At 52.1% G+C, this 23,903-nt stretch overlaps 1 protein-coding gene across 1 annotated transcript in view; it reads left to right on the forward strand.

Annotated features, from left to right (window-relative positions):
- The window catches only part of LOC119958086 (integrin alpha-5-like), a 171,056-nt gene that overhangs the window by 46,804 nt on the left and 100,349 nt on the right, over positions 1-23,903 (forward strand). The window contains exon 2 of the mRNA XM_038786315.1: positions 5,816-5,907. Within this exon, the coding sequence (XP_038642243.1) occupies positions 5,816-5,907 (92 nt within the window). The remainder of the gene's footprint in view (positions 1-5,815; positions 5,908-23,903) is intronic.

The raw sequence follows: 23,903 nt of genomic DNA on the forward strand, positions 1-23,903 counted from the left end.
ACTGTATAACACTGGGGTACAGTACTGGTGGGGACGGGTCTGTCACTGTATAACACTGGGGTACAGTACTGGTGGGGACGGGTCTGTCACTGTATAACACTGGGGTACAGTACTGGTGGGGACGGGTCTGTCACTGTATAACACTGGGGTACAGTACTGGTGGGGACGGGTCTGTCACTGTATAACACTGGGGTACAGTACTGGTGGGGACGGGTTTGTCACTGTATAACACTGGGGTACAGTACTGGTGGGGATGGGTCTGTCTCTATCACACTGGGGTACAGTACTGGTGGGGACGGGTCTGTCACTGTATAACACTGGGGTACAGTACGGGTGGGGATGGGTCTGTCACTGTATAACACTGGGGTACAGTACTGGTGGGGACGGGTCTGTCACTGTATAACACTGGGATACAGTACTGGTGGGGGCGGGTCTGTCACTGTATAACACTGGGGTACAGTACTGGTGGGGACGGGTCTGTCGCTGGGTAACACTGGGATACAGTACTGGTGGGGGCGGGTCTGTCACTGTATAACATTGGGGTACAGTACTGGTGGGGACGGGTCTGTCGCTGGGTAACACTGGGGTACAGTACTGGTGGGGACGGGTCTGTCACTATATAACACTGGGGTACAGTACTGGTGGGGACGGGTCTGTTACTGTATAACACTGGGGTACAGTACTGGTGGGGACGGGTCTGTCACTGTATAACACTGGGGTACAGTACTGGTGGGGACGGGTCTGTCACTGTATGACACTGGGGTACAGTACTGGTGGGGACGGGTCTGTCACTGTATAACACTGGGGTACAGTACTGGTGGGGATGGGTCTGTCGCTGTATAACACTGGGATTTGCTGACTCTGCAGGTAAGTTTCAATCTCATTCTGATTTTTGTTGGGTACTATAGAATTGCGCTGCTCTCCGCACTGGGAACACAGGAGCTGTTACTAGGTGCGCCCCAGCAACAGGATGGAGTAGTGTTGGGGGAGGTTTAACCCACTGTAACCAGTTTCTGACACCCCTCATGTCACCATGTTTAGTTGCATCCAACTGTGGCGCCACCCACTGGCTCGTCTCAATACTGCAAAGCAGCTCTGGCGTGGCTCTGGCAGCAACTTCTGTGTTGTCCCATCCTGACCTCAACCTTCAACACGGGTGTTCGGAATGGAAAATAATCCCAGCACAATGCCTTGCTGCGTTTGGAAGGGCTCTGTTCTGTTACCTGTACTCTGGTCAGTGTGAGGTAATGGTGGTGACCTCGATGCTGAGTCACTGACGACCTGAATCAATGCTGCACTGGAATAATTAGGATTCATTTCTTTTCTTGACTATTCATTCCATTTTCCCATCGCCACCAGCTCCCTTTCTCTCCTGCCTACTGTGTCTGCCACCATGATTCTGTGGGCACTGGGCATTCTCTGGACGCCCTTGCCTTCTTGGCCATTTTCTGGTTTCCCCCAGGTGTGATTGGAGGCCTGAAGATGCCGTTGGTAGCTTGTTGCCATGGACTGTTGCCAGGCAAACAAGGAGAGTGGGATGTTGGAGGCCAGCAGAGAGAGGGGTGAGGGTTTATACTTAACACTCTGATCTTCCTTTTGTCTTCAGGATCAACCTGGGCCCAGCATGTATCACCCATCCCTACCACTTGAGAAGGTGGGGGTGAGCTTCCTTCTTGAGCCGCTGCAGCCCATGTGGTGTAGGTACACCCACTGTGCTGTTAGGGAGGGAGTTCCAGGATGTTGCCCCAGCGACAGTGAAGGAACGGCCGATATATTTCCCAGTCAGGATGGTGAGTGACTTGGAGGGGAACCTCCAGGTGGTGGGGTTCCCAGGTATCTGCTGCCCTTGTCCCTCTAGATGGTCGCGGGTTTGGAAGGTGCTGTCGAAGGAACCTTGGTGAGTTGCTGCGGTGCATCTTGTAGATGGTACACACGGCTGCCACTGTGCGTCGGTGGTGGAGGGAGTGAATGTTTGTGGATGGGGTGCCGATCAAGCGGGGCTGCTTTGTCCTGGATGGTGTCGAGCTTCTTGAGTGTTGTTGGGGCTGCACTCATCCAGGCAAGTGGAGAGTATTCCATCACATTCCTGACTTGTGCCTTGTAGATGGTGGACAGGCTTTGGGGGAGTCGGGAGGTGAGTTACTCTCCGCAGGATTCCCAGCCTCTGACCTGCTCTGGCAGCCACAGTATTTATATGTAATGGAGGACTTCCTTGGTTGAACCATGTGGATGGGAGGGGGTGTCACATCCGAGACCTTTTGATAACCCTTCTCGATTCCCGTGATCTGCCGTCAGCGAATGCAGGACAATGCCCGGGCAGAGTTCCAGACTTCATGTGATGTAGACAAGGCATCAAAGCTGAAGGAGACAGTTGGCGGGAAATAACGTAAAGATTTTGACTTAACACCCTTCGAACACCCCGAAGCATTTGGATGCCAAAACACAAGTACCAACATTGGAAACATGGCACCCAGTGGCAATTGAGGCACAGCAGGACTCCACAACACGGCAATGTGATAATGACGGGGTTGTGGGATTGGTCATAAAGAGCACCGCTCTGACAGCAGGCGTTAACACTTGTCGAACATATTTGGGGGGGGGGGGGGAAGAAATGCTTCCCAGGCAATTTCGAAGAGAGTTTACAAAGCAAAACTTAAGGCGCACCTGAGGGTTATCTGAGGGTTGTGCGGCTGGAGGAGTGAGGGACCAGGCCACGGAACGATTTGAAAACCAGGATCAGTATTTCCAAATCGAGGCGATGCTCAAACCGGAGGAAGTCCCGGTCAGTGAGCCCGAGGGGTGATGGTGGCTGATCGGTGCTTGCTGCAGGTAAGGACGGGGAATTCTGGAGGACCACAAGATTACGGAGGGCGGAATGGGGGTGAATCAGGCAGGAGTGTGCTGGAACGGTTGTGTCGAGATGTAACAAAGACATGGATGAGAATTTCAGCAGCAGCTCGGCTGTGATGTGCCGGACTTGGGTGACGTTACAAAGGTGGAAACAGGTGGTCTTGGTGTTGGTGTGAATATGTGGATAGAAGCACATCGAGATGACAGGCTTCCTGGAGTAGAAAATAGAGACAAATCCCCGGAAAGGGAGACTTGTTTAACCTGTACCTGTCCTGGGAGTGTTTGATGGGGACAGTGTAGAGGGAGCTTTACTCTGTATCTAACCCCGTGCTGTACCTGTCCTGGGAGTGTTTGATGGGGACAGTGTAGAGGGAGCTTTACTCTGTATCAAACCCCGTGCTGTACCTGTCCTGGGAGTGTTTGATGGGGACTGTGTAGAGGGAGCTTTACTCTGTATCTAACCCTGTGCTGTACCTGTCCTGGGAGTGTTTGATGGGGACAGTGTAGAGGGAGCTTTACTCTGTATCTAACCCCATGCTGTACCTGTCCTGGGAATGTTTGATGGGGACAGTGTAGAGGGAGCTTTACTCTGTATCTAACCCCGTGCTGTACCTGTGCTGGGAGTGTTTGATGGGGACAGTATAGAGGGAGCTTTACTCTGTATCTATCCCCGTGCTGTACCTGTCCTGGGAGTGTTTGATGGGGACAGTGTAGAGGGAGCTTTACTCTGTATCTAACCCCGTGCTGTACCTGTCCTGGGAGTGTTTGATGGGGGCAGTGTAGAGGGAGCTTTACTCTGTATCTAACCCCGTGCTGTACCTGCCCTTGGAGTGTTTGATGGGGACAGTGTAGAGGGTGCTTTACTCTGTATCTAACCCCGTGCTGTACCTGTCCTGGGAGTGTTTGATGGCGACAGTGTAGAGGGAACTTTACTCTGTATCTAACCCCGTGCTGTACCTGCCCTGGGAGTGTTTGATGGGGACAGTGTAAATGGAGCTTTACTCTGTATCTAACCCCGTGCTGTACCTGTCCTGGGAGTGTTTGATGGGGACAGTGTAGAGGGAGCTTTACTCTCTATGTAACCCCATGCTGTACCTGTCCTGGGAGTGTTTGATGGGGACAGTGTCGAGGGAGCTTTACTCTGTATCTAACCCCGTGCTGTACCTGTCCTGGGAGTGTTTGATGGGGACAGTGTAGAGGGAGCTTTACTCTGTATCTCACCCCGTGCTGTACCTGTCCTGGGAGTGTTTGATGGGGACAGTGTAGAGGGAACTTTACTCTGTATCTAACCCCGTGCTGTACCTGCCCTGGGAGTGTTTGATGGGGACAGTGTAAATGGAGCTTTACTCTGTATCTAACCCCGTGCTGTACCTGTCCTGGGAGTGTTTGATGGGGACAGTGTAGATGGAGCTTTACTCTGTATCTAACCCCGTGCTGTACCTGTCCTGGGAGTGTTTGATGGGGACAGTGTAGAGGGAGCTTTACTCTGTATCTAACCCCGTGCTGTACCTGTCCTGGGAGTGTTTGATGGGGACAATGTAGAGGGAGCTTTACTCTGTATCTAACCCCGTGCTGTACCTGTCCTGGGAGTGTTTGATGGGGACAGTGCAGAGGGAGCTTTACTCTGTATCTAACCCCGTGCTGTACCTGTCCTGGGAGTGTTTGATGTGGACAGTGTAGAGGGAGCTTGACTCTGTATCTAACCCCGTGCTGTACCTGTCCTGGGAGTGTTTGATGGGGACAGTGTAGAGCGAGCTTTACTCTGTATCTAACCCCGTGCTGTACCTGTCCTGAGAGTGTTTGATGGGGACAGAGTAGAGGGAGCTCTACTCTGTATCTAACCCCGTGCTGTACCTGTCCTGGGAGTGTTTGATGGGGACAGTGTAGAGGGTGCTTTACTCTGTATCTAACCCCGTGCTGTACCTGTCCTGGGAGTGTTTGATGGGGACAGTGTAGAGGGAGCTTTACTCTGTATCTAACCCCGTGCTGTACCTGCCCTGGCAGTGTTTGATGGGGACAGTGTAGAGGGAGCTTTACTCTGTATCTAACCCCGTGCTGTACCTGCCCTGGGTGTGTTTGATGGGGACAGTGTAGAGGGAGCTGTACTCTGTATCTAACCCGTGTTGTACCTGTCCTGGGAGTGTTTGATGGGGACAGTGTAGAGGGAGCTTTACCTCTGTATCTAACCCCGTGCTGTACCTGTCCTGGGAGTGTTTGATGGGGACAGTGTAGAGGGAACTTTACTCTGTATCTAACCCCGTGCTGTACCTGTCCTGGGAGTGTTTGATGGGGGCAGTGTAGAGGGAGCTTTACTCTGTATCTAACCCCGTGCTGTACCTGTCCTGGGAGTGTTTGATGGGGACAGTGTAGAGGGAACTTTACTCTGTATCTAACCCCGTGCTGTACCTTTCCTGGGAGTGTTTGATGGGGACAGTGTAGAGGGAGCTTTACTCTGTATCTAACCCCGTGCTGTACCTGTCCTGGGAGTGTTTGATGGGGACAGTGTAGAGGGAGCTTTACTTTGTATCTAACCCTTTGCTGTACCTGTCCTGGGAGTGTTTGATGGGGACAGTGTAGAGGGAGCTTTACTCTGTATCTAACCCCGTGCTGTACCTGTCCTGGGAGTGTTTGATGGGGACAGTGTAGAGGGAGCTTTACTCTGTATCTAACCGTGTGCTGTACCTGCCCTGGGAGTGTTTAATGGGGACAGTGTAGAGGGAGCTTTACTCTGTATCTAGAAGTGTTTGAAGTTTTGGGTGTTATAATGGAAACAACCCCATTCCCAGCACCAACATTCAGAACATGGGCAATTCATGAAAAGGACAAAATATTTCTGGCAATTCTTTGAACGCACACATGAATAGGTCAACACATGAACAGCGAGCTTTCTATTTATAGAGAGAGATCGATGTTCTGTGCAGTCTGAGAGAGGAATGGAAATCCTCTGTGCAATACGGATGTTCAGAGATTAGAAACAGATGGAGGAAGCCATTTGGCCCATCGGATTCATCCTTCCGTGGAATCAATCGCCACAGAGCAGGGTCGGACCCTCCTTGAGTGAGCCGTGCGTTCGTGGGCAGCAATTTCCTCTGAGCTGGACCTGCCCCGTTGCTTTGGTTAGATAGATAGAACAGTACAGCACAGAACAGGCCCTTCGACCCTCGATGTTGTGCCGAGCCATGATCACCCTACTCAAACCCACGTATCCACCCTATACCCCCAACAACCCCCCCCTTGTGATGTGCTGTGTGTCGTGAGTAAATGGGCTTTGACAAATTTGGGAATGCAGTGTGAGGACTTGGCAGCAAATCGAGCCGGCTTGCTCTGGCCTGCGCTGTTGACAGCCTGCTCCATGTACTGATGAGCGAGCAGCGTTTGTTTGGAGCACCATGGCGGTAGAGTCGTGCTTTAACATGTTGTGCTCAGGTTGAACCTTTCCGATCTCACTGTGTCAGTGAGATGACTGTATCAGTCTTAATCTCTCTCCCCTCCTGCCTCGCTGGAAACACCGGGGGGGGGGGGGGGGGGGATAATGCTCCAGTCACAAGCTTTGTTCAATCATCGGCTTGTGATGCTTGAAGCTGACAGGAATCCTCCTCTCCATTGACAGTAAGATCAGCTAATTCAGAAACCACCTCTTACCGGCCCCCGCTGAGCACTGACACATCGCGAGCTTGACCATGTGACCCAGCTCAGAAACCACTCCACCTTAACTGACCTGTTAGCCTCGCTATGAGGGACGGGACTGTGCCAATCAATGTTATGTAACAGGCACGGACACTTCCCCAGTCCACCCGAGTGTGTATTTAACAGAAGGGCAGGTACAAAGCAGCCCGAGAGACGCTCAGACCTGCTGTCAGGAAATTCCCTTTTGCGTCAGGAACTTAACATTGAATGTCGGAGCTGGTGGGGACGGGTCTGTTTGGGCCAGCACGGTAGCATGGTGGTTAGCATAAATGCTTCACAGCTCCAGGGTCCCAGGTTCGATTCCCGGCTGGGTCACTGTCTGTGCGGAGTCTGCACGTCCTCCCCGTGTGTGCGTGGGTTTCCTCCGGGTGCTCCGGTTTCCTCCCACAGTCCAAAGATGTGCGGGTTAGGTGGATTGGCCATGCTAAATTGCCCGTAGTGTCCTAAAAAGTAAGGTTAAAGGGGGGGTGGGGTTGTTGGGTTACGGGTATAGGGTGGATACGTGGGTTTGAGTAGGGTGATCATTGCTCGGCACAATATCGAGGGCCAAAGGGCCTGTTCTGTGCTGTACTGTTCTATGTTCTATGGTGGGGATGGGTCTGTCACCGTATAACACTGGGGTACAGTACTGGTGGGGTAGGGTCTGTCACTATAGCACTGGGGTACAGTACTGGTGGGGACGGGTCTGTCACTATAACACGGGGGTACAGTACTGGTGGGGACGGGCCTGTCACTGTGTAACACTGGGGTACAGTACTGGTGGGGCCGGTTCTGTCACTGTATAACACGGATACAATACTGGTGGGGACGGGTCTGTCACTGTATAACACTGGGGTACAGTACTGGTGGGGACGGGTCTGTCACTGTATAACACTGGGGTACAGTACTGGTGGTGACGGGTCTGTCACTGTATAACACTGGGATACAGTACTGGTGGGGACATGTCTGTCACTGTATAACACTGGGGTACAGTACTGGTGGGGACGGGTCTGTCACTGTATAACACTGGGGTACAGTACTGGTGGGAACGGGTCTGTCACTGTATAACACTGGGGTACAGTACTGGTGGGGATGGGTCTGTCGCTGTATAACACTGGGGTACAGTACTGGTGGGGATGGGTCTGTCACTGTATAACACTGGGGTACAGTACTGGTGGGGACGGGTCTGTCACTGTATAACACTGGGGTACAGTACTGGTGGGGATGGGTCTGTCGCTGTATAACACTGGGGTACAGTGGGGGCGGGTCTGTCACTATAACACTGGGGTACAGTACTGGTGAGGATGGGCCTGTCTCTACCACACTGGGGTACAGTACTGGTGGGGACGGGTCTGTCACTGTATAACACTGGGGTACAGTACAGGTGGGGACGGGTCTGTCACTGTATAACACTGGGGTACAGTACTGGTAGGGATGGGTCTGTCACTGTATAACACTGGGGTACAGTACTGGTGGGGAAGGGTCTGTATCTATCACACTGGGGTACAGTACTGGTGGGGACGGGTCTGTCACTGTATAACACTGGGGTACAGTACTTGTGGGGATGGGTCTGTCACTGTATAACACTGGGGTACAGTACTGGTGGGGACGGGTCTGTCACTGTATAACACTGGGGTACAGTACTGGTGGGGACGGGTCTGTATCTATCACACTGGTGTACAGTACTGGTGGGGACGGGTGTGTCACTGTATAACACTGGGGTACAGTACTGGTGGGGATGGGTCTGTCACTGTGTAAGACTGGGGTACAGTACTGGTGGGGACGGGTCTGTCACTGTATAACACTGGGGTACAGTACTGGTGGGGACGGGTCTGTCACTGTATTACACTGGGATACAGTACTGGTGGGGACGGGTCTGTCTCTATCACACTGGGGTACAGTACTGGTGGGGAAGGGTCTGTCACTGTATAACACTGGGGTACAGTACTGGTGGGGACGGGTCTGTCACTGTATAACACTGGGGTACAGTACTGGTGGGGACGGGTCTGTCACTGTATAACACTGGGGTACAGTACTGGTGAGGAAGGGTCTGTCACTGTATAACACTGGGGTACAGTACTGGTGGGGAAGGGTCTGTATCTATCACACTGGGGTACAGTACTGGTGGGGAAGGGTCTGTCACTGTATAACACTGGGGTACAGTACTGGTGGGGATGGGTCTGTCACTGTATAACACTGGGGTACAGTACTGGTGGGGAAGGGTCTGTTACTGTATAACACTGGGGTACAGTACTGGTGGGGAAGGGTCTGTCACTGTATAACACTGGGGTACAGTATTGGTGGGGACGGGTCTGTCACTGTATAACACTGGGATACAGTACTGGTGGGGAAGGGTCTGTCACTGTATAACACTGGGGTAAAGTACTGGTGGGGACGGGTCTGTCACTGTATAACACTGGGGTACAGTACTGGTGGGGACGGGTCTGTCACTGTATAACACTGGGGTAAAGTACTGGTGGGGACGGGTCTGTCACTGTATAACACTGGGGTACAGTACTGGTGGGGACGGGTCTGTCACTGTATAACACTGGGGTACAGTACTGGTGGGGACGGGTCTGTCACTGTATAACACTGGGGTACAGTACTGGTGAGGAAGGGTCTGTCACTGTATAACACTGGGGTACAGTACTGGTGGGGAAGGGTCTGTCTCTGTCACACTGGGGTACAGTACTGGTGGGGATGGGTCTGTCACTGTATAACACTGGGGTACAGTACTGGTGGGGACGGGTCTGTCACTGTATAACACTGGGGTACAGTACTGGTGGGGACGGGTCTGTCACTGTATAACATTGGGGTACAGTACTGGTGGGGACGGGTCTGTCTCTGTATAACACGGGGGTACAGTACTGGTGAGGAAGGTTGCTATTGGAGATGTGCCCTCCAACGCAACATGATTTAGAATTTCTGATTCCAGTCTTGCAGTTGACGGAAAGGTTTGGTTTGAATCAGTTGCCACTCGCTCCACGGCTCAATCCTGCTCCTGTGATTTGTGTTTATATGTCTCATCCAATTCAACTTCTGATCAATAATAACTCCGACCCCTCCAGACTCTAATGGTTTTGAAAGTCAGTGGAAAGTATTTGGTGTCTCTCATTGGAGACGCTCATAGCCTGATTATATTTCTGTTGTCGCAATTTTTGTTTTTTCCTCCGTAAAAGTCTTATTTTTAAACACGAGGCAAAGAAGCGCAATCATTTCCTGACCTCGGGATTTGCAAGCCGTTATTTAATCTGCAGGGAAACGGGTTTCTCGCAAACTGACCCTGGGTCTTGCTCTCTCCATGACAACAGGATGCGCCTATTTCCAGCCTGTGGTTAGCACCACCCATGTCCCATCAGCAGTGGCGGGAGAGGGTTGCGGAGGAGGGTGTTACATGGTCAAATCTTCTGCCCTCGTGTGAGCACCCACAAAGGAGATTGGGCAGCTGTTAACCGTCGATCTGGTGGCACAATGCCTAGCTTTGAATGAACCATTCTCCATTAGTTGCGAGTGTTGCTGAAGAAGAAGAGACAGTTTATCAAAGTTTTTTTTTGCCTTGCCCTCATCAGGACAGGTTCGCAAGAATCTGGAAGGAAGCAGCAATTTGTACTGCACGAGAAGGGAGCGATTGTTTGCCAAGTGGACCCTGACATTTACCAACCAGCGCTCTCTTGTGCAGTAAAAAGTTGTTCCCCTTTGGCGATTGGATATTCTTGCAAATTGGTGAGTGCAAGGCGTAAAGCTTCTACAGGATGCCTCTATTTCCCCCCCCCCCCAGCCATCCCTGTTCTTTCATTGACCATGGGCAACATGGCGTGTCCCGTGGCACACAGGAAGTGGGATCCTGTGCCCTGTATCATGGCAAACGTCTTGGGGTGCCATTGGAGATGTGCCCCTCCAACGCAACAGGCTTTATCATTTCGGATTCAAGTCTTGCAGTTGGCAAAAAGGTTAGGTTTAAGCCAGTTGCCACTCGCTCCTTTGGCCGCAGGCTATCTGGGAGTTCCCCACCGCCTCAAGCAACCAGAGGGTCCGAGGGTGACTGGAGGAGGGGGAGTTGTGTTCTGGGATGCTGTTAACTGTGGCAGGCTAGCTTACTGCCCTCGCTCGTGTAGCTGTGAATCCCCGAGGTCCCTCGGTGACCTCCCTGCTCGAAATGACCTTTTTTCTTCTTCGTCCATGAGATGTGGGCCTCGCTGGCTGGACCAACATTAGTTGCCCATCCCTGAGGGCATTTAAGAGTGAACCACATTGCTGTGGGCCTACAGTCACGTGTAGGCCAGACCGGGTAAGGACGGCAGATTTCCTTCCCTAAAGGACATTAGTGAACCAGATGGGTTTTTACGACAATCGATTCATGGTCATCATTAGACATTTCATTCCAGATTTTTATTGAATTCAAATTACTATGGTGGGATTGGGCACAGTGGGTTAGCCCTGCTGCCCCCTGCACTCGGGTCCCAGGTTCGATCCCGGCCCTGGGTCACTGTCTGTGTGGAGTTTGCACATTCTCCCCGTGTTTGCGTGGGTTTCGCCCCCACAACCCAAAGATGTGCAGAGTAGGTGGATTGGCCAGGCTAAATTGCCCCTTAATTGGAAAAAATGAATTGGGTAATCTCAAATTTATAAAAACAAAACTAGGGTGGGATTCCCCAGAACATTACCCTGTGTCGCTTGATTACTCGTCTCGCGACAATACCACTCGGCCACCACCTCCACAATGTCAGGAAATGGGTTAACCCTTTGGGTGGAAGGTGTGATCAGCTTTGAAGATGGAGATGCATGTTGGGACCGGCGCACCCATGTGGTTTTGCTCAACTGTCTGTCAGTCGGGCTCAATTACTTCCCCCCCCCCCCCCCCCCCCCGCCCCCACCCCACACCTTCCCCAAAAAAACCAGCTGCAGTTCTTTTCAACAATGTCCTCGAGCACGGATATTAAGCAACAGGATGGAACATTCACCCGAGGGTGGGATGAGTAAATGTCTCTCGGGTTGAGTCAGATCTCAGCTGCAGTGATTAATGTATCTTCCCCCGGTTATGGAACAGTCACAGGCGTACGAGAATGTCGGTGTTCCTTCTGCCGGTGTGGGGGGAACGAATGGGAGTGGCGGGAAGGAGGTGTCAGACGAGGTAGACGAGGTGCTCTGCTGTGGTCAGGTCTGGGTGGCAATGAATGTGAGCCTGTTACAGGTCTGGTCCTGTTATCAGTTCCCCGTTCTCTGTAATGTCACTGTGCCGAATCACAGGGCTAAATTGCTGGCTTTTAAAGCAGACCAAGCAGGCCAGCAGCACGGTTCGATTCCCGTAACAGCCTCCCCGAACAGGCGCCGGAATGTGGCGACTAGGGGCTTTTCACAGTAACTTCATTTGAAGCCTACTCGTGACAATAAGCGATTTTCATTTCATTTCACGTGTTGGCTGGAGATGCAAGATATCCCAGCCCGGCACCTCTCGACTCTCATTTGCGACTGGGATCTCTTCCCCCCCCCCCTTCCTCACTTGTTTAATAGGTGCAAGGGGATTGGCGGGGATGTTGCCAGGAAAGATCAAAAGACAATGGCTTACAGACAGCTATTCCAGTATGTTGAGAACAGGGGCGGCACGGTGTCCCAGTGTTTAGCACTGCTGCCTCACAGCACCGAGGTCCCGGGTTCGATCCCGGCTCTGGGTCACTGCCCGTGTGGAGTTTGCACATTCTCCCCCGTGTCTGCGTGCAGGGTAGGTGGATTGGCCACGCTAAATTGCCCCTTAATTGGGGAAAAAATGAATTGGGTACTCTCAAATTTAATGTTGAGAACAGAAGCCAAAGAATATGTTGAAATCTGAACGGAAAATTCTGGAATTCCTCAGCATGACAAAACGTGTCTGCCAAGAGAGAGAATCAGAGTTAACAGTTCAGGTCAATGACCTATCTGGAGTTTATTGAGAAATAAGATTAAATGGAAGCAGGGGCTTTGTGGGATTTCTGCATGTGGTGAACCACGTTCCACTGTTACTCACTGCTGTACATATATCTTCACAGTTCTTGTTTGTTCCATTGCTACTTTCTTGTTGTTGTTGCTTCTGTTGGCTCTGCCTGTAGCTCCGCCCCCCAGGCTTTGTATATAGTTGGCTGGTCTGGGGCCCTGCCCCCCAGTGAGGGATCAGCAGGATGGCACACATCTCGGTGTATTAAAGCCACAAATTAGTTCTATAACTCGCTTTGTCTATTATTTAAAAAAATTTAATTTAGAGTACCCAATAATTTTTTCCAATTAAGGGGCAATTTAGCATGGCCAATCCACCTAACCTGCACATCTTTGGGTTGTGGGGGTGAAACCCACGCAGACACGGGGAGAATGTGCAAACTCCACACGGACAGTGACCCAGAGCCGGGATTCGAACCCAGGTCCTCAGCGCCGTAGGCAGTAAAGCGAGGGCAGCACTGTGCCACCATTTAGGGGCTGGTTTAGCTCACTGGGCTAATCGCTGGCTTTGAAAGCAGACCAAGCAGGCCAGCAGCACGGTTCAATTCCCGTCCCAGCCTCCCCGGACAGGCGCCGGAATGTGGCGACTAGGGGCTTTTCATAGTAACTTCGTTGAAGCCTACTCGTGACAATAAGCAATTTTCATTTCATTTAATTTCATTTCGCTTCGTCTATTATTGATGGTCCATCAACGCATTTAATTTGCGCTACCTGTTCCAAACTAAAACTCTTAAACTCTCCATGGATCCCTTCCTTGATCAGGCCATATATGAGATGCCAGTCTTTGTCCTTCACAGTATGGGATGGAAACACGAAACAATCTCGATTAGTCACTGCCTTCATCTTTGCTGGTAAAGAGAAAGATTGTTTCTTTTCAAAGCATAATATTTGCATAATTAATGCAAACTGTCCGCAAAAATATCATATGGAGGCTTAATGAGTTGCCAGTTGCCGTGCATATGTGCCAGGGTCCAGATATACCCCAAAATAAAGTTATCGATCGTTCTGCAAAGACCTTGGTCCATAGAGGTCAAAGGTCTGGTGAGGTAGCGAATCTCGTGGAGATTCTAAGATTTTAATTGCCATGTGACTGCGATGTGGAACATGCCGATTCTGGTGGGTGATGAGTTTGTGGTTACTGTGTCACAAAGGACTCTTGTGTGTTGCCGTTTTTAGGGATGGGTGTTCTGAACTTGGCTGGACAAACGTTTGGGAAGGAATTGTCCTGAGGCAATGTTCAGAAAGTGCCGTAAGCAGACGACCGTGAATAATCTCCGCTTTGGAGTGTGCAGGATCAAGGTTAGGGGCAGGAGTCTGTGTCCTGCCCCACACAGATTTCTGACACGGCGCCCGCCCGCGATTCTCCGTCCTGCCAGCCGGCCAATGGGGGTTTCCCATTGTAGCCCCGCCCACGGCGTCAGGAAACCCCCCCGGGCGGCCGGCGCGACGCAGAATCCCGACAGCGGCGATTCCAACCCTGTGTCTTTATCGAATGCGCATTGAAGCTGTAGGCGCTGGACATGCAACCAGAAAGAGAAGAGAGTCTGTTTTGTGTGAAATGTTTTGAGCTGCACTGACCGGATCACTCGGGAGGTCCCTTTAAAGAGTGCTGAGAGCAAGGATAGAACGGAGGGCGGCACAGTGGTTAGCACTGCCTCCTTGCAGCACCAGAGACCTCGGTTCGATTGCGGCCTCCTTCTGCCCGTGTCTGTGTGGGACAGCCTGATCCTCCCCTTGCCTCATGGCCGAGCGAGCCGGAGCAAGAACCGAGCTGACCCTTGCCCCATCCCCTCTCTCTTGCGTTCCTGCGCTTAGTTTCAAGCATCACTCCCCACCCCATCTATTTAAACCGTCTGACTGAACAGCAAGCCAGGAATCAGACCTGGTAGTTGTCCTCTTCTGAAGAAAAGAGCTGACTTGAGGAGATTAAAACAAATTCAACCTCGTGGCCTCGGCCTAAGCCCGTTATTCGAAGTTGCCTTTTCTTTGGAGCGGGGGGGGGGGGGGGGGGGGGGGGGGGGGGGCTGAGGATTTAATTGTCTTTGCCACTCGAGTGTTGCTGAGACGTGTCACGTCCGAGCCAGGGGTGTGTAACAAAGAAGCTGGCTTGGGCCTGCAATGTCCCAGTGCTGTGGAAATGCTCGACAGGAGTGTAAATGTTTAAGTCTGCTTCCTGTTCCCTGGCTTACATGATCCACCTCCATTTCCTGACACATACTGATGATGAGTGTCACGTTAAGCAGGAAGTGTGATGTGGTTTTTACTGTGTGCAGGAAAAAGGCAGCTATCGTATTTCCTTTGTGTTGGCCCCGATGCCGAATTAAATCCTTCTGTCAGTCTCTCTTCTGGCCAGCTTTCAGTGTGAATGGACGCTCGGGAGCGTGCTTCGTGTGAATGTCTGCGATGGAGTGTATTCCTGCTGTCTGCACGGCGCTCTGTTTGATACCCTGCTTCGCTGCAGGGGTCACATCTGGGCCTGATGTACCCTTTCACTTTTTTTTTTACCACAGGTTGTCGGCGTATCTTGTTGGACGAGGCGTTCGTGGCGCGTACTATTCGACTGTGGGGGGCATCGCGGCCCTCACTGATCCCCCCCCCCGCTCAGTCATTGCGTAACGGCTGGGAAGGGGCGGAGGGGAGGGGGGGGTTGAGGAGAGGTAGCGGAGATCCCATAGTCTCGATAACCCACTGATAATGAGACCACTTGTACCACGCCAGCTGCTGAGATCAATGCCAGCCGGACTGGACTCTCTGGGTGACTGGTGCTGATGGGCAGGCTATGGATGCGCGTCAGACGCTCTGGATTCTTGGTGAAGGGCGGCGTGAAGTGCTGGTGAATGTTTCATAAGAATTCTAATGTGGGAGGGGCGGCACGGTAGCACAGTGTGTGAGCACTGTTGCTTCACAGGTGGTTTGGCCATGCTAAATTGACCCTTAGCGTCGTGTGGGGTTCCTGGGTTACGGGGATAGATGGAGGTGTGGGCTTAAGTAGGGTGCTCTTTCCAAGGGCCGGTGCAGACTCGATGGGCCGAGTGGCCTGCTTTTGCACTGTAAATTCTAGGATTCTATGACAGACACGGGCATCGGGTGAAGCATGCAGAGTGTAGAGAAGACGTGTGAAGAGATCAGTTCAGTCCATAAGAGGGTCGTTTGGAGTCTGGTAACAGCGGGGAAGAAGCTGGCAGAAAGGAGGGAGGGCCAGAACCAGATCCTGTGTAAATATACAGTGAATGGTAGATCCCTCCAGAGTATTGACAGTCAGAGAGATCTAGGTGTACAGATCCACAGGTCACAAAGGGGCAACACAGGTGGAGAAGGTAGTCAAGAAGGCATACGGCATACTTGCCTTCATTGGCCGGGGCATTGAGTATAAGAATTGGCAAGTCATGTTGCAGCTGTATAGAACCTTGGTTAGGCCACACTTGGAGTATAGTGTTCAATTCTGGTCGCCACACTACCAGAAGGAGGTGGAGGCTTTAGAGAGGGTGCAGAAGAGATTTACCAGGATGTTGCCTGGTATGGAGGGCATTAGCTATGAGGAGAGGTTGGATAAACTCGGTTTGTTCTCACTGGAACGACGGAGGTTGAGGGGCGACCTGATAGAGGTCTACACAATTATGAGGGGCATAGACAGAGTGGATAGTCAGAGACTTTTTCCCAGGGTAGAGGGGTCAATTACTAGGGGGCATAGGTTTAAGGTGCGAGGGGCAAGGTTTAGAGGAGATGTACGAGGCATGTTTTTTACACAGTGGGTAGTGGGTGCCTGGAACTCGCTGCCGGAGGAGGTGGTGGAAGCAGGGACGATAGTGACATTTAAGGGGCATCTTGACAAACACATGAATAGGATGGGAATAGAGGGATACGGACCCAGGAAGTGTAGAAGATTTTAGTTTAGACGGGCAGCATGGTCGCCACAGGCTTGGAGGGCCGAAGGGCCTGTTACTGTGCTGTACTTTTCTTTGTTCTTTGTAAATACTGCTGGTCGTGCTGAATAAACGTCTTTTTTACGATCTCGTCGGACTCGCCCTTTGCCGATTACTTCAGAATGCAAACCCTTGTATACCTTTTTCTACCCAGTCCCAGCGATGGGTGCCAGTCAGTGGGCACCGAGCTGGGTGAAGGAGTGGGCGTAGTGCGGGAAGCGAGTGTACAAGGGTCGTCTCTGGGGCATTTACTGCTTCTTTCCTTGTTCGTTGTCTGTTTGGTGAGCAGGCGGAGAGCCACAATCCATCCCTGTCATTACAGGAAGCCCTTGGGGATATTGGTTAGTGACGGGTTGGATTGATCTTGGCTGGTTAGTCTGTGGGAACTGTTGAGGGGGTGGGGTGGGGCAGGGGAGGGGACTTGATGCTTCCCAGCTCAGCTGAACCTCTCTCTGCACATTTCCTGGATCCGCAGGCGTCTACAGCACAGAAGGAGGCCGTCCGGCCCATCGTGTCCACGTTGGTCAACCAAGAGGTCTGTGCGGAGTCTGCACGTTCTCCCCGTGTCTGCGTGGGTTTCCTCCGGGTGCTCCGGTTTCCTCCCACAGTCCAAAGATGTGCAGGTTAGGTGGATTGGCCGTGATAAATTGTCCCTTAGTGCCCAAAGATGTGCAGGTTAGGTGGATAGGCCATGATAAATTGTCCCTTAGTGCCCAAAGATGTACAGGTTAGGTGGATTGGCCGTGTTAAATTGTCCCTTAGTGTCCAAAGATGTACAGGTTAGGTGGATTGGCCATGCTAAATTGTCCCTTAGTGCCCAAAGATGTGCAGGTTAGGTGGCTAGGCCATGATAAATTGTCCCTTAGTGTCCAAAGATGTGCAGGTTAGGTGGATTGGCCATGTTAAATTGTCCCTTAGTGTCCAAAGATGTACAGGTTAGGTGGATTGGCCATGATAAATTATCCCTTAGTGTCCAAAGATGTGCAGGTTAGGTGGATTGGCCATGATAAATTGTCCCTTAGTGTCCAAAGATGTACAGGTTAGGTGGATTGGCCATGTTAAATTGTCCCTTAGTGTCCAAAGATGTACAGGTTAGGTGGATTGGCCGTGTTAAATTGTCCCTTAGTGTCCTGAGATGTACAGGTTAGGTGGATTGGCCATGATAAATTGTCCCTTAGTGTCCAAAGATGTACAGGTTAGGTGGATTGGCCATGCTAAATTGTCCCTTAGTGTCCAAAGATGTGCAGGTTAGGTGGATTGGCCATGTTAAATTGTCCCTTAGTGCCCAAAGATGTACAGGTTAGGTGGATTGGCCATGATAAATTGTCCCTTAGTGTCCAAAGATGTACAGGTTAGGTGGATTGGCCATGATAAATTGCCCTTGGTGACCAAATTGCCCTTGGTGTTAGGTGGGTTTACTGGGTTATGGGGGTAGGGTGGAGGTGTGGGCTTGGGTAGGGTGCTCTTTCCAAGAGCCGGTGCAGTCTCGATGGGCCGAATGGCCTCCTTCTGCACTGTAAATTCCACGAAAAAGATGTGACCGCAACAGTCCCATTTTCCAGCACTTAGCCCACAGCCCTGGAGGTTACGGCAGCGCAAGTGAATTGGAAATACTTCTTAAACGTCACGAGAGTTTCTTACTCATCCTTTCAGGCAGGGAGTTCCAGACACCCACCACCCACTGGATGAAAAAGTTTCTCCTCAACTTAGCCTTCTACCTCTTCAATTAAATCTATGCCCCCCTGGTTATTGGCCCCTCTAGTAATGGAGAATGTGCCTTTCTATCCCCCCCCCCTATCTATGCTCCTCATAATCTCATCCACCTCAAGGGCTCTCCACCAGGGCTGACCCCACAGCCGGGGTAGTAAATAGACTGGTAAGCGAGGCTGGGTCCTGCGGGCAGTCAATCTGGGCAGTCGGGTAGTCGCCACCCCCTGGCCAATGGGTGCCCAGGTTGGGCACCTGCCCACAGCGGTGATGGGGGGAGTCTCTGGGTGTGGAGATGCAGGCTGGCGTTGCGCTGTTTCTGTCCCGCTGAATGTTTCTGCTCCAGCCACATTACTCATCAGGAAATTCCAAACTTGTACTTAACTTTTTTTTTTAAATCTTTTTTTTTTACTTCTTCCGTGGCCTGGCTGTTGACGTGGGAACCGAGACATGCAAAAGAGCTAATCTTTGGGAAGATCTCCCAAACAGTCAATTTTGCAGATTGCCACACCGCAAGAGTTCTAGTGAGGTGACCGAACGCTGAGTGTTGGCTGGGCACGGAGGGATTTGGACTCTGCATCAAAGCATTCTCCTGCACTGGCACCGTGCCAGCGCCCAGGCTTTGAACAATCAGACACTCCACAGGGTGTGTCGGGACTTTTAGTTGCTGCTAATTTGACTCTAATTGAAGCTTGTTCTGTTGTGTTTGTGATATGATCGTTCCCCGGCGTATTGACCAAGCTGGCAATCTACGAAACTGCAGAAGCTGAGCATTTGTCCGCGATATGGATGCTGACTGATTGGCAAGGGTGGAGACTCCGAGGCCAACTTGGCATGGGCACCGCTCTCTATCCCGGCCTGTGTTCGCCTCTCTGCCATCTTCCCTCTCTGCCCCCGCGCACCGGGGCGGCTGGCATCACTCTGGATATGTCCTCACCAAGAGGGAGTAGAGAGCTGGGCAGCCGCGTGCGTGTGCCCGCGCGTCGAGCAGTTTTTTTTTTTGGGCGCACTGCAGCAATGACCGAGCGCAGCGGGAAATTGGGAAGTTTGAAGCTGCCTCGTTGGGAGTGGGTCTGTAACGGCGGACCTGTCCCACGGTTTGGAACTCGCAGCAACAGGTAAAGTGCGCAGGTGCCACCATATACCGCTGGTGAATTTACCAGCCTGCGGGAGGTGGACTAAAAATGGGTGCAATCCGTGTGGTGGTTTGTCCGAGATTGATCTCTTCCCACAATCCCCCCCCCCCTGCCCCAGCTTCCTCTGCCAGTGACCTTGCCACTTCTGTTTTATGCAGCGCTCAATGAGGCTTAACCAATCGAGCACAGTGAGCATCAAAAATGCGCAGACTCACAAGATCAAACACTGAACGTGTGAGCACGACGATGGCGAAGTAACACGTTTAGAGCAAGAACAGAGCTCGGGGAGGTGGCATCATGGGAAGAACAGGAGGAGAAGGTGTCTGATGGATGGAGGGGTGGAGCGATGATGTGTATTGATGAGGTGGTGGAAGACATGGCCACTGGTTGGGTGCCAACAGAGAACAGCAGATGTCCGTGGAATATGATGCCAGTGAGGAGCCAGCATCTTGTACACAGGCGGAGTTACTTTGCTGTTCTATGTCCCACTGAGTAATATTCACGCTCGGAATCCGGAGCTTTGCTGGATACTCGGTGGTTCGAACCTGCCTCCCATTCCATTGCCTGAGATCACTCAGCACTGACCACACAGCTTCTTTTCAATTAACTCATTCATGGGCTGTGTGCATTGCTGGCAAAGCCAGCCTGTATTGCCCAGGCCAAATGGCCCTCGAGAGGGCATTGCCTTGAACCACTGCAATCGGCAGGCTGTCGGTATTCACAGTGCTGTACGTACTGGGGTAGAACATAGAACAGTACAGCACAGAACAAGCCCTTCGGCCCTCGATGTTGTGCCGAGCCATGATCACCCCACTCAAACCCACATATCCACCCTATACCCGTAACCCAACAACCCCCTTAACCGTACTTTTATTAGGACACTACGCTCAATTTTAGCATGGCCAATCCACCTAACCCGCACATCTTTGGACTGTGGGAGGAAACCGGAGCACCCGGAGGAAACCCACTCAGACACGGGGAGAACGTGCAGACTCCGCACAGACAGTTACCCAGCCGGGAATCGAACCTGGAACCCTGGAGCTGTGAAGCATTTATGCGAACCACCATGCTACCGTGCTGGGGACGGGTCTGTCACTGTATAACACTGGGGTTCAGTACTGGTGGGGATGGGTCTGTCACTGTATAACACTGGGGTACAGTACTGGTGGGGGACGGGTCTGTCACTGTATAACACTGGGGTACAGTACTGGTGGAGAAGGGTCTGTCACTGTATAACACTGGGGTACAGTACTGGTGAGGACGGGTCTGTCACTGTATAACACTGGGGTACAGTACTGGTGGGGACGGGTCTGTCACTGTATAACACTGGGGTACAGTACTGGTGGAGAAGGGTCTGTCACTGTAAAACACTGGGGTACAGTACTGGTGGGGATGGGTCTGTCACTGTATAACACTGGGGTACAGTACTGGTGGGGAAGGGTCTGTCACTGTATAACACTGGGGTACAGTACTGGTGGGGACGGGTCAGTCACTGTATAACACTGGGGTACAGTACTGGTGGGGACGGGTCTGTCACTGTATAACACTGGGGTACAGTACTGGTGGAGAAGGGTCTGTCACTGTATAACACTGGGGTACAGTACTGGTGGGGACGGGTCTGTCACTGTATAACACTGGAGTACAGTACTGGTGGGGATGGGTCTGTCACTGTAAAACACTGGGGTACAGTACTGGTGGGGACGGGTCTGTCACTGTATAACACTGGGGTACAGTACTGGTGGGGACAGGTCTGTCACTGTATAACACTGGGGTACAGTACTGGTGGGGACGGGTCTGTCACTGTATAACACTGGGGTACAGTACTGGTGGGGACGGGTCTGTCACTGTATAACACTGGGGAACAGTACTGGTGGGGTAGGGTCTGTCACTGTATAACACTGGGGTACAGTACTGGTGGGGACGGGTCTGTCACTGTATAACACTGGGGTACAGTACTGGTGGGGACGTGTCTGTCACTGTATAACACTGGGGTACAGTACTGGTGGGGACGGGTCTGTCACTGTATAACACTGGGGTACAGTACTGGTGGGGACGGGTCTGTCACTGTATAACACTGGGGTACAGTACTGGTGGGGACGGGTTTGTCACTGTATAACACTGGGATACAGTACTGGTGGGGACGGGTCTGTCACTGTATAACACTGGGGTACAGTACTGGTGGGGACGGGTCTGTCACTGTATAACACTGGGCTACAGTACTGGTGGGGACGGGTCTGTCACTGTATAACACTGGGGTACAGTACTGGTGGGGTCGGGTCTGTCACTGTATAACTCTGGGGTACAGTACTGGTGGGGACGGGTCTGTCACTGTATAACACTGGGGTACAGTACTGGTGGGGACGGGTCTGTCACTGTATAACACTGGGGTACAGTACTGGTGGGGATGGGTCTGTCACTATAACACTGGGGTGCAGTACTGGTGGAGAAGGGTCTGTCACTGTAAAACACTGGGGTACAGTACTGGTGGGGATGGGTCTGTCACTGTATAACACTGGGGTACAGTACTGGTGGGGAAGGGTCTGTCACTGTATAACACTGGGGTACAGTACTGGTGGGGACGGGTCAGTCACTGTATAACACTGGGGTACAGTACTGGTGGGGACGGGTCTGTCACTGTATAACACTGGGGTACAGTACTGGTGGAGAAGGGTCTGTCACTGTATAACACTGGGGTACAGTACTGGTGGGGACGGGTCTGTCACTGTATAACACTGGAGTACAGTACTGGTGGGGATGGGTCTGTCACTGTAAAACACTGGGGTACAGTACTGGTGGGGACGGGTCTGTCACTGTATAACACTGGGGTACAGTACTGGTGGGGACAGGTCTGTCACTGTATAACACTGGGGTACAGTACTGGTGGGGACGGGTCTGTCACTGTATAACACTGGGGTACAGTACTGGTGGGGACGGGTCTGTCACTGTATAACACTGGGGTACAGTACTGGTGGGGTAGGGTCTGTCACTGTATAACACTGGGGTACAGTACTGGTGGGGACGGGTCTGTCACTGTATAACACTGGGGTACAGTACTGGTGGGGACGTGTCTGTCACTGTATAACACTGGGGTACAGTACTGGTGGGGACGGGTCTGTCACTGTATAACACTGGGGTACAGTACTGGTGGGGACGGGTCTGTCACTGTATAACACTGGGGTACAGTACTGGTGGGGACGGGTCTGTCACTGTATAACACTGGGGTACAGTACTGGTGGGGACGGGTCTGTCACTGTATAACACTGGGGTACAGTACTGGTGGGGACGGGTCTGTCACTGTATAACACTGGGGTACAGTACTGGTGGGGACGGGTTTGTCACTGTATAACACTGGGATACAGTACTGGTGGGGATGGGTCTGTCACTGTATAACACTGGGGTACAGTACTGGTGGGGACGGGTCTGTCACTGTATAACACTGGGGTACAGTACTGGTGGGGACGGGTCTGTCACTGTATAACACTGGGGTACAGTACTGGTGGGGACGGGTCTGTCACTGTATAACACTGGGGTACAGTACTGGTGGGGACGGGTCTGTCACTGTATAACACTGGGCTACAGTACTGGTGGGGACGGGTCTGTCACTGTATAACACTGGGGTACAGTACTGGTGGGGTCGGGTCTGTCACTGTATAACTCTGGGGTACAGTACTGGTGGGGACGGGTCTGTCACTGTATAACACTGGGGTACAGTACTGGTGGGGACGGGTCTGTCACTGTATAACACTGGGGTACAGTACTGGTGGGGATGGGTCTGTCACTATAACACTGGGGTACAGTACTGGTGGAGAAGGGTCTGTCACTGTATAACACTGGGGTACAGTACTGGTGGAGAAGGGTCTGTCACTGTAAAACACTGGGGTACAGTACTGGTGGGGATGGGTCTGTCACTGTAAAACACTGGGGTACAGTACTGGTGGAGAAGGGTCTGTCACTGTAAAACACTGGGGTACAGTACTGGTGGGGATGGGTCTGTCACTGTATAACACTGGGGTACAGTACTGGTGGGGAAGGGTCTGTCACTGTATAACACTGGGGTACAGTACTGGTGGGGACGGGTCAGTCACTGTATAACACTGGGGTACAGTACTGGTGGGGACGGGTCTGTCACTGTATAACACTGGGGTACAGTACTGGTGGAGAAGGGTCTGTCACTGTATAACACTGGGGTACAGTACTGGTGGAGAAGGGTCTGTCACTGTATAACACTGGGGTACAGTACTGGTGGGGACGGGTCTGTCACTGTATAACACTGGAGTACAGTACTGGTGGGGATGGGTCTGTCACTGTAAAACACTGGGGTACAGTACTGGTGGGGACGGGTCTGTCACTGTATAACACTGGGGTACAGTACTGGTGGGGACTGGTCTGTCACTGTATAACACTGGGGTACAGTACTGGTGGGGACGGGTCTGTCACTGTATAACACTGGGGTACAGTACTGGTGGGGTAGGGTCTGTCACTGTATAACACTGGGGTACAGTACTGGTGGGGACGGGTTTGTCACTGTATAACACTGGGGTACAGTACTGGTGGGGACTTGTCTGTCACTGTATAACACTGGGGTACAGTACTGGTGGGGACGGGTCTGTCACTGTATAACACTGGGGTACAGTACTGGTGGGGACGGGTCTGT

This window comes from Scyliorhinus canicula, chromosome 28 (genome assembly GCF_902713615.1).
Source record: "Scyliorhinus canicula chromosome 28, sScyCan1.1, whole genome shotgun sequence".
Lineage (NCBI taxonomy): Eukaryota > Metazoa > Chordata > Chondrichthyes > Carcharhiniformes > Scyliorhinidae > Scyliorhinus > Scyliorhinus canicula.